Genomic DNA, 13,955 nt, shown 5'->3' on the forward strand with positions numbered 1-13,955 from the left:
ATGTAGACAATGTGAACATGGGGCTACATTAATTAACTTATCTTTGCCTTTGGTAACTTCATATACAGCATTAATATCTGCAACAGGGAAGCTTTTTTACATCCACTATTTTCCATTCAATCAGGGTCCTAAGTGGATGAAATCTATCTAAGTGTATCAACCTTCCAATCAAAGGAAAATAAAGCAGAGACAAAATGGGGGTTTCTTCCTGCTATCTATTCTTAATCTGTCTGCTGATCAATAGGATAAAAGGTACAAAGATCAATGTTTCTGGAACCCATAAGAATGTCTCAAAAATTACTTTCTTTATTAAAAGAAAGTTCTCAGTAAATTCTCTCAAATGGAATGAGAACGAGAAGGAGGAAAAATGGTTGAGCAATAAGTGTTTAAAGCATTTATCACATTTTCTTAAAGACTTTTTATGATATTTTAGTGGTCTAGAAAACATGGGAATCAAAAAGGAATGAAGAATTGCTGTAATTTATTGTGATATATATTGCTAACCCCTAGCTACCTGTATCTCCCCATGGTACTTGACATTTGCTCGAAGAAAGTGCTATATTAGATTCTTAAATCAAGTCTGCACAGAATAAAAAGACTGAAAAGGTGAAATTAGGATACAGGATACTCATATATCAGAGCTGAAGTCAAGAAAATTAAATTGAATCTTTTTGGTTATACGTTTAGAATGGAAAACAATTGTTTCCAAGTAAAAGGTACCAGTAGGTTATGAGGCAGATGGTTAGAGGCAAAAAACAGGACAAATAATCAACTACAGATAAAGCTAGATAACCTGAAATCAAATGGAGGAGATTGGAGGAACTTCAAAATGAAATGGAAGAAATGATGCTAGATTGGCAATGGTGCAGTCAAAAAACAAAAGCAAAACCTGAATACAAACAGACATTAAAAACAAGCCTAGGTTTGGACATACCCTGGGGAAGTATCACTTATGCTTTTGTGAGGTACACAGTCTGATGTTCCCTTCCATATTATTTAACTTTAAAGTATTTGTGTTACTTTTAGGATTTTATTTTAACTTAAAATAAAAAAAAAAATAGTCATCAATAGGTTGATGCTATCCAGTCTACCATTCCACCTAGGACAGGCAGAAGATATAATAGATTTTTCTAACTTAAGGTCTGGAAGATGTAAGAATTTAAATAGGAATGAAACTGACTAAAATTGGGAATCTCAGAAAAAGGGATTGCTTGTTTATATAAAAAAACCCTTGGGATTATTAGTAGTATCTACTGTAACTCTGTAGAACAGTCATAATCCCATGAAATGATCAAGGGTGCAACTTCAGAGACTTCTTCCACTCACAGCTCCTGCTAGAGAAGCAGGTGGAATCAAGGCCAACATATTCTATGCCCAGCTTCAACTGGTATACTACTTATATGCTTTTAAAGTAGGAAAACTTAGCAACAATTACCCATGCTCTAATTATTTCAAATTTGGATTACTACAATGAACTTTAATTTATCCCTTGCAGACTAAATGTTTAACAGAGTAGAAATCCACACACTGGTGAATGCAAGTTATCCTAGCAATGCCACAACAATATTGTCAGTGCTACCAGTTTGGTTCTGGGTACAAATCATAGTGTTGGTTTATTATTTAAAAAGCCGGTTATAATAGTACATAGAATATCAGAGTTGGAAGGGACCTTGAAGGTCTTCTAGTCCAATCTCCTGCTCAAGCAGGAGACCCTATACCATTTCAGACAGGTGGCTGTCCAGTCTCTTTTAAAAACCTCCAATGATGGAGCACCCACAACTTCTGAAGGCAAAGCTATTCCACTGGTCGATTGCTCTCACTATTAGGAAATTTCTCCCCAGTTCTAGGTTGGCTCTCTTCTTGATTAGTTTCCATCCATTTTTTTTCTTATCTTGCCTTTAGTGCTTTGGAAAATAGGTTGATCCAGTCTTGTTTGTGGCAACCCTTCAAATATTGGAACACTGCTATCTCACATCTCATTAGGAGATCATCTACCCATCCTGTTTGCTTGACCAAGAGAAGGATGTTTTTGTTTCTTCTCCTCATTATTTCTCTTCCCTTTTCACCCCTTCCCTCCTCCTATCCAGTCAATGGATAGAGATGCTATCACACATTTCTTTGAAATTGTAAGTGGAAGAGCGATATGTTGATAGTGCACTGGTGCTTCTGGAAATTAGATATGGTAAGATAAGATCCCTAAGTCTGTGCAGAAAAAAAATGAAAATTACAGTGGAAGCACCTTTTTACACTTGTAAATATCTATTACATACATTGATATACTTTGAAAATGACTTGAGTAAAGGGAGACCAGAAATTGACCTTAATCTGAACAAACTTCTAAATGACCTCTCAAAAGTGTTATTTTAAATCTTAGTCTATTTCAGATGGAGTCAGAAAGTAATGCAATGCAAAATGATATGATTCTGGAAAGGTATATATGAGCAAAAAACACTGGAGCAACTTCCTGGCTTTTGAAATCCCCTTTAAGAATGCTTGAAGTAGCAACAAGAGCCCTTCAGACATCCTTTTCAGAAATGGTAGGCTTCTTCAATCTGAGAAAGATTTCTTTCTTATTCTGTTCTAAATTAGTGTTTAAAATCCAAAGAAGAGAAATCATTCAAAGTTATGAAACCAATTATCTCAACCCTAAACAGGAAGCTGAATCTTTCAGCTATTAGAGATGCCATTAGATTAGGTCTGGAAGCACACTCTTACTTATATGAAGGAAACACAGAACTTATCTACTTTCTTCAGGAGTGCTTGTAACTGAATAATACCATCTCTCTCTCTCTCTCTCTCTCTCTCTCTCTCTCTCTCTCTCTCTCTCTCTCTCTCTCTCTCTCTCTCTCTCTCTCTCTCTCTCTCTCAATCACTTCACTCAACCATGGAAGGTATGAGATAGGTCTTTCTTTGGAAATCTAATAATTGCCCCATTAAATAAGGAGTCATCCTTGTCCCTTCACATGTCCCTTAAGGCCTGTTATAGTAGGCATTCCCAGTAATCACTGATGCCAACAACAAATCACCACTTCTTTGTTTTTAAATTACAAAAAGTTCTGGTTGCGTACAAGTTTCCCAAAACCATATACATAAGTTGCATTCAGATGAGGTCAGTCTTTCTGTGGGCATTTTATTTCTCACTGGACAGACTGAGAATAGCTCCCTGACCCTACACAGACACACTACACTTGATATTAACCCAAAGGCTGAGAAGCGATATCGACAGCTCCTCTTTATTCAATATGTTAAAGCAAAAGCTCTAGAAGGCAGCTTGCTGGTCTGCTAAGGTATATCCACAGGACTTGTTAAAATTGTGCCATGTTGACCTGAAATCTTTTCAGTGGTGGTGTTTTTTTTTAACAGAGTTCTAGAAGTTCTTTTGAAGAAATAAAAAGCTATAACTGACAATCTGGAGGTGTCTATGGAGATTCTCAGTCATCCAGGTCATGGTTGTCCCAAAGATGCTTTTTCACAAGGCGACTGGACTTTTTTTGTTTTCCTTGCAGATGTTTCACTTCTCATCCACTGCTTGGATGAGAAGTGGAATGACTTTGAGGAAAAACAAAGAAAGTCCAGTCGCCTTGTGAAAAAGTACTATTGGCAATCTGGAGGAGAGACAGGACACACCGATTGCTGGACATCCTCAGAGTTTATTTGTAGGCCACTTTGGATTGAGAAATGATTTACTAAGAATGCTATCAAGGCTAGTGGTGGCTGATAAATGTTTAAGAACCAGCTTTTCTGGCTCCATTACTGCTACCACAGAGAAACTGATTGGCATCTAGACATCACGGTTCAGCTCTGCCCTTGCTTGTAAATTTAACAATTTAACAATTGGCTCTCACAAGATGATATAAACCAGCTCAAGCACTTCAGTGCCCCAGGTTCATGCTGAACTCAATATGCTTGAGTTGCAGGGATAATCAATACACAGTAAGGATGCAAGGATTGCTTTTAAAGCACTTAGAGTGGATTTGCATCTGAAACAAATGATGTCATGGCATAACTCATCAACTAAGGCAGTGGTGGTGAACCTATGGCATGCATGCCACAGGCGGCATGCAGAGCTGTCCCTGTGGGCACGCATGCTATTTCTGGGCTCCGCTCCCTTCCCCTCTCTGTGCATGAGCACTCTGGGAACAGCTGCAAGAGCTGGGCAGGGTGAGGGAACGTATAAAAGGAGAAGTTTTGGCAGGAGAGTGAGTGAAGTCAGAGCAGCCATCTCCCTTCCGCAGTGCAGCCCCATCAGCGTGAGCGGAGACTGCCCCGGGATGGGCGGAAAGGAGCCCTCACCTGGTGTGGGTCCTGTCTACAGGGTGTCTCTGACGGGGGCAGCTGCTGCTGCTCTGAGCCCCTTGACTGGCCAACCACACAGAGAAGCAGGAGGCGGCGGCGTGATCCCTGCATCGCCAAGCCTGGCCAGCCACAGTTCTAGAAGCAAAACTGTGCCAACCATCCTCGTGTTGGTGGGGGCAGTAGCGGGGGAAGGTGAGCTGTGGCAGATGCCTTCCCCTCCCCACCCGGAAGCGCATGCGGGACAATGTGCAGCATCAACGGCAAAGGGTGCCCGCATGCTAGATCCTGCCTTCCCCTGCCACCGCTGCTGCTTTGCTTCTGGATCTGCTGCCTGACACTATCGGCCCCCACACACAGAAGCCAGTGAGCGCATGGGGGCCGAACATGTCCGTCAGCAGCCACAGCATGCTGGCTGTCCTGCATAATGGTGGACTGGCCACAGAGCCCCATCAGTGTGGGTGGAAATTGCTCCAGGGTAGCCGGAAAAAAGCCTTTGCCTGGCCTGGGCACATCCACTCAACGGATCTGATGGGGGTGGCTTCTGCTGCTGCTCTGACCGGTAAGCCCTGCAGGGAAGCAGAAGGGGAAGCTGGTGCATGAATCTGCTGCCTCGGGCTGCTAGTGAGCAGCTGAGGCAGCTCCAGACCCCCGGCTGCCCCTCTACCTCCTCCCGATTCCCTGCTGAGCGGTCAGAGCAGCAGCAGAAGCCATCCCTATGAGATCTGTCGACTGGATGTGCCCAGGCCAGGCAAGGGCTTCCTCCCCCCCCCATAAATCGGCAAGAAGTAAAACCTCTCTTATTACAGCTTAGTTCACAACCATAATAAGTTGCTCCTCCTGAGCAAAGGCACATGAGCTTGGTTTGCATATCGACCTAGATTTTTGGGTGGAGGGGAGAGAAATAGCAAGCCCCCGGGTGCCGATGCAGCAAAAAGATTAATGGGCTGCTGTAACCTGCCTCTTGTTCCGGCCGCTGCAGATGATGGAGCCCCTAGCACCAGGCAGAAGAGTGGGGCCCTGAGGCAGAGGGTGAATCTCACTCCCTGGGCTGCAAAGCGTAGAGCAATTGGGGGTGGGGTGCAAACAACACACAGGCAAGAGAATTGAGAATGAGAAAGACGCGGGTGGAAACAGCTCCAGGACACTTGCCTCGGGGCTCTGCTCTTCTGCCTGGCTGCTAGGAAAAAAATTCTAGGGAACAAAGGTTTTTTTTTATTATGGTTGTGACCACCGAGACTGTGCCCACCCAGTCGGCCATGCCTACCTGGCATGCAGCGATAAATAAATGGTTTGGGCATTCGGTCTCTAAAAGGTTTGCCACCACTGAACTAAAGTATGTCTGATAATAACTTAGCTAGAGGTTACAAGCAAAAAGTGGATTAGATTGCGAAGCCCAGGCAGTGGAACAAAGCACCTAAAATATTGTTTACATCATCAATGTGCACCAATTGGAACTAATGCAATCATTCCTATACAGTAGGATTGACTAGATTCCAATAATTCATGGTCCACAAACAGCTAGAATGGAAGAGATTTTTATATAAAAAAATGGTTAGCCCATCAATGTAATACAGATCAGAAAGCGATTCTACATGTTTGACTATATGCTGCATTGCTTCCCTGTTACGTTCAGTTGGTGCGGAGGCAGTTTGAGTTCCGTTTTTCTATTTTTTTCATTTTCTGGGTTTGTTTTTTAATTGTTGATGCATGAGGCCTGATTTAATTCACCTGGGCCTAAACCTTTCATTGAAGAACAATAGGCAATATTTTCATTTTCCACACCAATAAATGCAGGCACAGAAATATGTGCTGTCTAATTACACTTTGTAATCCTATTTGGTTAATATTCCATCAAAAATGTGAAGAAGAAGAAGAAGAGGAGGAGGAGGAGGAGGAGGAGGAGGAGGAGGAGGAGACTTCTATTGGTAGCTCTCTATGTGCAAATTTTCTTTCCAACTTGACATTCCTTGCAGAATATGGGGCTGCATCTGATATCATTATCAAGTTTCTTAGGCACCCCAATGGACTACCGTCCTTTTACCTAGCAGAGATTTTAATATTCTGTTTTTATGGATACTTTAAAAAGGTGTTTGTTTACTGCATTTTAAAAATGCATGATAGAACCTTCTCTAAGGCATCCAAATAAAAGCTAAGCAAGTGTGAAGACTACAAATTTTACATCTTAATGGTCTGAGGAAAAGATCTATAAATCTATATAAAAATGGACTAGAATTAGCTATCCGTGTACCTGGTCTTCTTCTGTAGTTTGTAGAAAAGCACTGATCTATTTTCAACAAGCAGACTGATGAGCTGCATTGTGAATTGTTATCAGAAGTCTATGAATTAAGAATGAGTATCTACAGTTTTCTTTTCCCAAACATGATGTTATACATGCACTGAGCAAGAGATCTGCCTTTCCAACTTATTTAAATTTTATCTTGAGTTAGAGAACTATATATTTTATCTTAGAGAATTCATGTAGAAATAGTGTAAAATCCCTTCTAGGCTTTCCTTTTTAGTCTCCCACTTCCAGTCTTCTGGCCACTGAAAACAAAAGTTGCCTTTCTACAGAACCTCCCCAACCAAATGCAGGCTGGACTAATAAAATCATTATTTTTATTACATTTTTTCCCCTAAAATCCAAATGCAAATGTAAACCAGGAAATATTGAAGGAGATGTTACCTGCAGTGATAGCTCTCCACCTCATCAATGCAACTGCCATTATTTAGGCAGGGGGAAGGTTCACAAAGGGTCGTCACCATCTTTTCACAGAATTTACCTGTGAACATTGGCAAGCAGGTACATGACACATCCTGCAAAAAAGAGAGATCCAGAATGAAGGATGGTTTTTAAATGTCCATCATATTTCTACAATATACTAAAGAAGGGTTCCATTTCTAGGAAAAACTCTATCCGAAACCTACTTTTGTGTGATCCCTGGTACTCTCTGATCTTGATTGTTTTCTTGCAGATATTTTCTTACCCAACTAGGTAACATCATCAGTGCTAAAAGAGTGAGGTTGGTTTTCTGTTTATATATAGTGGTTTGCCCTGAGAATATATGAATATTCTTGGCAATTCCTTGATTAGGCTGTTGTTTACTGAGTTGTTAGTTCCATGACTCAGGTATTGTTTATTGCTTCGAGTTAATCTCTGCTTAGCTGGGGGTTGATTGCTGGTCAGGAGGTGTTGTGGTCTTTTAGCTTTTTGACTGTAGTTTTTGAATGGCATGTATGTGTTCTTTATCTCTATGTGCCCATTGATGGCTGATTTGTCTGAATGCCAGGCTTCCAGGAATTCTCTAATTTTTTGGGGATTTATCTTAGCCAAGGGTACTCACCATCTCCCAGTTGAAACTATGGTAAAGTCTGTTCCAGTGTTGTGCAATTAAGGAGTTTTCATCATGTCTTCTGGCTATTAGCTTGTGTTAGTTGAAACCTACTTCCTTAGATAAGCTATCTAAGAAAGGGGAGGGAAATAGGTGCCATGATGATTTTTAAAAGGGGCAAAGCTATTTCAAAATTATTTAGTATTTATTTATTTGTTTATTTATTTGTTTGTTTATTACATTTATATGTCATCCATCTCACTGTCAAATGATTCTGGGCAACTTATGACTGGACACCTAAATGCACAATAGTAAAGAATCAACATGAACTGGCAATGGATCTAACACCATTATTAGAAATCAACAGTTCAAGATTGACCAGATGTACTTGGGTTTTTTTTAATGCAAAAACGTATTTCTGCTCACCTCTAACCCAATATACGCTTTAGTGCTAATTCTAGAGATGCTTGAACAATTCGACCTTTGAAAATTCCAATAATAAACTGACTTCTCAAGCTAGTAATTAATTACACGGGACTAATCTATTAATCTATTTTGCATTTCTTAACAGAGATACTTTGCGCAAAGGAAAAATAGTTTCAAAGTGCATTTCAACATTCACATTTTGACAGCAAAATATTTTAAATATGTTTTCAAGTACATACTGTACACAAACATGGAGCTTTACATGGATTTCTGTGTAAGAGAAAAATCATTGAACAACTGTCACAAAAAAAGCAGTCCCACCACTTTCTAAGGTATGAGGAATGAGAAAAATGAACCCCAGTACACATTTCTGTCATTGGATATACTGCCCTTCCTTGTGTAAATTTCTATTCTGTAACAATAAGAAAACCAACCATGGAAAACATACAAAAATAGCTCTAAATTAGACTTTGTGGAGGGCCAAAATTAGTAAAAAGAGAATACCCAGGCCCATAAATACATTTTTCTTCTTTTCATTTAAGAACTTACAAGGAAAGGGGCCACAAAGGATTTGCTCTACCTTCATACCATTTTAAAGAGGTAATTTTAATCTCCTTTGTAAATCCAATAAACTGGCCTAAGGAGAACATGATTTGTATCTTTTTAAGCAGTTGCTTTCAGCAGTTAAATTGCATTTTTCTCCAAGGGTCATAAAATGCTTCAGGGACTACACTCAGAATGAAGTTGTTGTTTTATTGTTTGCCTGATTATTTGGGAATTGTGATACAAAAATTTTTTTTTTGCAATTGAAGCATTTTGAAATTCACCATTTTCCTGATCTATACAGGGGTTTTATCTTAGGAACGATATGCCCCATTTCAGGTTTTGCTATTCTAATGGTTTTTTTTTTTCTGATGCTCTCCTGTTATTCTCCCCCCCCCTCTCTCTCTTTTAAAAAAAGCTTATTTTGATGCTGTTTTTTTGAGAGTTTATATATGTAAAATAAATAATCAGTGAAACAAGTTGCCTTCAGAAGTTTTGGGTGCTTCACTGGAGGTTTTAAGAAGACATTGGACAACCATTTATCAGAAATGGTACAAGGTCTCCTGCCTAAGTAGGATGTTGGACTAAAAGACCTCCAAGCTCCCTTTCAACTCTGTTATTCTGTTAAATGTTGCTTTTGCATTTTATTGTTACATCACTTAGGGGGCATGCTCTGTCTTGAATACTCATCTGAAAAATAAACAGTTAATAACATAAATATAGAGTTTATACACTCAAAGGTGATTAAAAATTTGGGGTGGCTTGCCAAGAACTCTTGCCTCTAAGCTAAATATAGCAGGACTTATTTCTGGGTAAACAACATACAGTTCTGTTGTTCCAACTGCCACATATAAATGTGCTGTGAAGAAGCTTTGTGGAATTGAATCTAATGTTGACTCAAAAGTTTATAGGTCTTTTCCTTAAATGGATTGTTAGTAAAATAGCAAAATTGTGCAGGAGCCAGGAATGGGTGAGAACTTCCATTCCATTCCATTTTGCTTCCTATTTCCTGGATTAATATATGGGCCAGATGGTGCACCTCTTCTTTTGCTAACACAGTTCTCAATTCAAGATGGTACCTGATTCATTTAACAATCACTTTGTTTGAGCAATGGAAAATCTGGCCCCCAACTGTGGATATAAGTTGAGGATGACCTGAAAAGACATTTTGCCCTCCCCCCCCAAAAGGCATATCCTTATCCATTATATAGAAATTGTACTCACATTTGGCCGATCGTGACATATGCCTCCATTCTGGCATGGTCCTGAAAAGCATTCATTGATATCAGTTTCACAATCAGGCCCAAGGAATCCAGGAGGACAGGCACAACTGTACCCAGAAGGATTATTGTGGCATACAGCTTCATTCTGGCATGGCTGAGAACTGCACGGTTTCACAGGCTCTTCGCAAAATGGACCTTAAAAGCAATCAGCGGGAGAAAGAAAAACTATTTGTTAGATAACGGGCTATAAGAATTTCCTTTTGTTGAAGACTTTTTGGGGAAACCGATTATCCTAATTTCATATTTCCCACCATTGTGAAATCCCATTCCCATGTTGCTGCTTGCATCATAAAATAAAATATTTTGACATAGAGTATTTTAAATATTTATTGTTCATTAAGGCAAATGAATAATTATCATTTGTGATAATTACAAATGAGCCTTCAAAATTCTAGATTAATGCATTTTCAGTTCTCAGATACTACAGCATCAAACAGTAACTTCTTTATTTCTTGCTATTCTTGGAAAAATCTATGGATTTTCAGTTAACCCAGTCTACCAATACTTAACAGAAACATTGCAATGAGATAGAAAACACAGAGAGTCAGAGAAAGTGGAGGACTTTTTTTTTTTTGCCAATAACAATTGAAGAGGAATCTTTCATATGTTCTTTCCTGTTAAAGAGAACCCATGGATTCAAGAATTTAGCAAAATTAATTGACACTTTGAAGGTTCTTGATGGAAAGGTACCATCTACATTTAGATCACTATGTAAGACCACTGTACAAGAACCTAATTATTCATGGCTGTCATGTTTTTGTAAACAATTTAATCCTAAGCATGTTTACTTAGTAGAGAAAGAAATGTTAGATCTACATTCTAAGCAGACTTTTCTGTTTTGTTTTTCAATATATTTTATTGATTTTTATGATAATAATCTTTAGTGCTTAGTAAACAATATGTTGTCTGGGTTCATATATTTAAAAACAATCAACAATGATTAATTTCTATAATTCCATAATCAATATGTTAATTAATAGTATATTTGCTTGGGCTTCTCTTCTTCCAGTAGTATTCTCCTTTATCAACATTAAACAAATGTAATTCTTAATATTTTCAATACATACAAGGTTGAATATAAACATTTTTCTTGTGTTTGTACAAATAACAATAACATCCATATATAACATCTTTTCTGGTCAGCTTATGTTTCAATTGTATTTATAAAAGTTATCTTATTAAATCACTATGTGTCCTGTTTTCAAGATTGTTATTTAAGCTTAATTTCTCCTCAGTATTCAAATCATTCTTATCAGTCATAATTGTCTCAGAATTAATTACCTTTAAATGTCCAAACTTTTCATTCACATACATAATTTTTTACATTTCGTATATTATAAAAAGTACTATACTACTTATATAGTCCCTCTTACTGTAGGGCCCCTTTATATCCAAAATTTATCTATTCTTTTAACCATATTCAAACAAGTGTTTAATCATATAGTACTCCATCTGGCAAGTCAAATCAAATTTCTTGAATCTAACTCTAGCCTTCTTCTTTTGCCAAGTAGCTTTCCAAGTCAGTATGTTCCGCTTGCCAGGGGATTCCTGTATTTTTGTAAGTGTTGTTGGGAGTAAGAAAGACAAGTTGAGTAGGATGCGTGCTTTTTGTCTCCCAACCTCTAATGATTCTCCTAGCAGCTCTAAAGTTAGATCTTCTTTCTTATCCTCAAATTTGTTTTGAAGTCCTGAAAGGTAAAATATCTTTTCCATTTTCATTATCGTGGCAAAATCTTGTAGATTTTCTTCTCTTTGTGTTAAATTGTGGTTCTCTTAATTTGTAGCTTCCCCATTTAAGTCACTTTCTTCTGGTTTGTTTTCTATTATCTGATTTGTTTGTTCATTCTTTATCATCATTTTCTGAAAGGTTTTTAATTGTAAGTTTAGGTTGAAGATGTGCTCATTTATGTCATCAAAATTGTTTTTAATCTCATCATGGTTTAAAACAATTGTCATTTGAATCTGTTGCAGCATTGCATACATTTCCTCCTGGAAAGTATTTGCCTTGTCTTGGAGTATTGCTCCTGCAGATCTCTGATGTTCCAGGCTAGGGCCTTCAGAAGGGAATATTAGGTGTGGTTTCCTATTATTTTTTGATATGCAATATCCATTTTGTCTCCCCCCCCTCCAGATAGTCTTTCACCCATACCATAGTCTCTGTGATTAGCCTTATCAAACCAGCCAATCTTAAAATCCAAACAACCAAATTTTATATAGTTCTTATCTTTATATATGGTTATTGTAATCCGATACATTTCCAATTGTCAAAGCATCATTGAAAGCAGTGTTTTATAACAATTCTTCTGTTGAGGGGTCTTAGAATTCAACCAGCCAGAATTGCAGTCCAGAATGTTTAGCCACCTAAAAGCTTTCCAGTAAATTCCTCCCTAGAAGATTAGCCAAAAGTCAAGGGTTTTTTTTCTCTGCAAACAATTCGTGGGCTTAGAAATCACAGACCAGAAGGTTGGCAATTTTTAAAACAAATGTAGTTCTCACTCTGTAATAAATGGCCCTGATGTATTTTCTTTCTTCTGTTCCCAGCTGTTTTTTATTTGAGTAAAAAACACTAAGGTTCAAAGGAACAAGTTTTTTTTCTATCTCTGGGCTTCTTGCCAATTACTGAGTCAATGCACTTATAGTTATGCTCTAATCCTCCACTAGATGTCAGTAACTATTCATTTTCCAACTTTTAAGACAAAGAATTATTTTCTTATAGTTTCATCAATATTCTTTCAGATGTGAAATCTTAATAGTTTTCATAATTTTCAGATTTATCCAGATTGTAGTATTATTAACTTCATTTCAATATATTTCTATTTCCTCATAAATATTAATTAGCCACTTCCGTCTTCACTTTCGGAGGATTTTTTTTTCTTCTTGGGGGTCTTTTCGAGGAAATCAGTTACAAGCTAGGAGAGAGAAGATCAATATTCTCACCCAGTTCCAAGCACACTGTTCACCATTGTTTTAGTTAGTGCTTTTGGACTTCAGCTGCCGGTTGCTTGGGCTAGTCAGCGAGATGTGGTTAGCCTTTCTTTCATTGGATTGTAGGGCTTCCCCAGGATTGTGCGGATTGACCACCATCATTCCCCAATCAGTGGGGGGCTCCTTCTTCGTCGCCACTCCTGGCCGACTTTTGACACATTTAGGGTTCCCCTGGCAGGGCAAAACCAGCTGTGGGGTGCGGAGACCCGCAATCCCTCTGCCGTGTCACTATGATGCAGGACCGGAAGTCCTCCTAAGCAGACTTTTCTCATCTGCACAGACCACCTACACGTCCATACTTCACCAAATCATGCAAAGATATTTGCCTGATACTAGCTGTATGCCAGAAAAAAAAAATATCCCCTAAAAGTCTGAAGTTGCTGCCCAGCTGAATTATCTCTAGAAGAAATTATTTTTGGTGGCATTTCTAGCTCATTTTCCTTATGCAGGACTGATGTTTTCCATCTGACTAAGACAAAGGTTCTTAACTACTAGTGCTTATATAACTTGAGGGCACACATATAGAATTCAGGGAGTTCATAACTAGCACTTTATTTTCCCTAATCTCTACTAAAATTTAACTTATTTTGTTATTGATTTAATGAATTGATAAAGAAGCATATTTATGACCATAATGTTGTTTCAAAAATATTTTGATAAATGTATTTTAAGCCCAATTGGGTTCCTCTGTAATGTAACCTATATCAATACATTTTATTTTATGCATTTATTGATTTATTTTCTGAGAAGAGGTCTGGAGATTTCACTACAGTCAATGGCACAAAAAGGTGAAGAATTATGGGGTCCCTGGTGCATTTTGAGCTTGATGCTTTCGTTTCAGACGTTTCCTTAGCAAACTGGGTAACATCATCAGTGCCGCAACACTAATGCTGTTACTTAGTTTGCTAAGGGAACATCCTCAAGAAAATCTCCAAACTCAGAGAACACCAAGGACTGTGTTCAACTGTGAGCTACATATATTCTCTTCTAAGGTGAAGAACTCATAGCCTAGTGTGACCCTTGTCTTGGGAAAAGAAAAAAGAAAACAGAGACACCAAAAAAGCAGTTAAAAACATTTTTTGTCTGGATTTTA

General features: G+C 38.3%; 1 protein-coding gene across 2 annotated transcripts in view; it reads right to left on the reverse strand.

Moving 5' to 3' along the window:
- Positions 1 to 13,955, reverse strand: part of LOC120313634 (protein eyes shut homolog) — a 445,596-nt gene that overhangs the window by 278,274 nt on the left and 153,367 nt on the right. For both annotated transcript variants that reach the window (XM_039355730.1, XM_039355729.1), the window contains exons 3-4: positions 9,819 to 10,012; positions 6,980 to 7,110 (exon numbers count right to left, since the gene is read on the reverse strand). In XM_039355730.1, the coding sequence (XP_039211664.1) occupies positions 6,980 to 7,110; positions 9,819 to 10,012 (325 nt within the window). The remainder of the gene's footprint in view (positions 1 to 6,979; positions 7,111 to 9,818; positions 10,013 to 13,955) is intronic.

The sequence above is a fragment of the Crotalus tigris genome, unplaced genomic scaffold, assembly GCF_016545835.1.
Source record: "Crotalus tigris isolate CLP2741 ecotype Arizona unplaced genomic scaffold, ASM1654583v1 scf7180000018750.1061991, whole genome shotgun sequence".
NCBI lineage: Eukaryota > Metazoa > Chordata > Lepidosauria > Squamata > Viperidae > Crotalus > Crotalus tigris.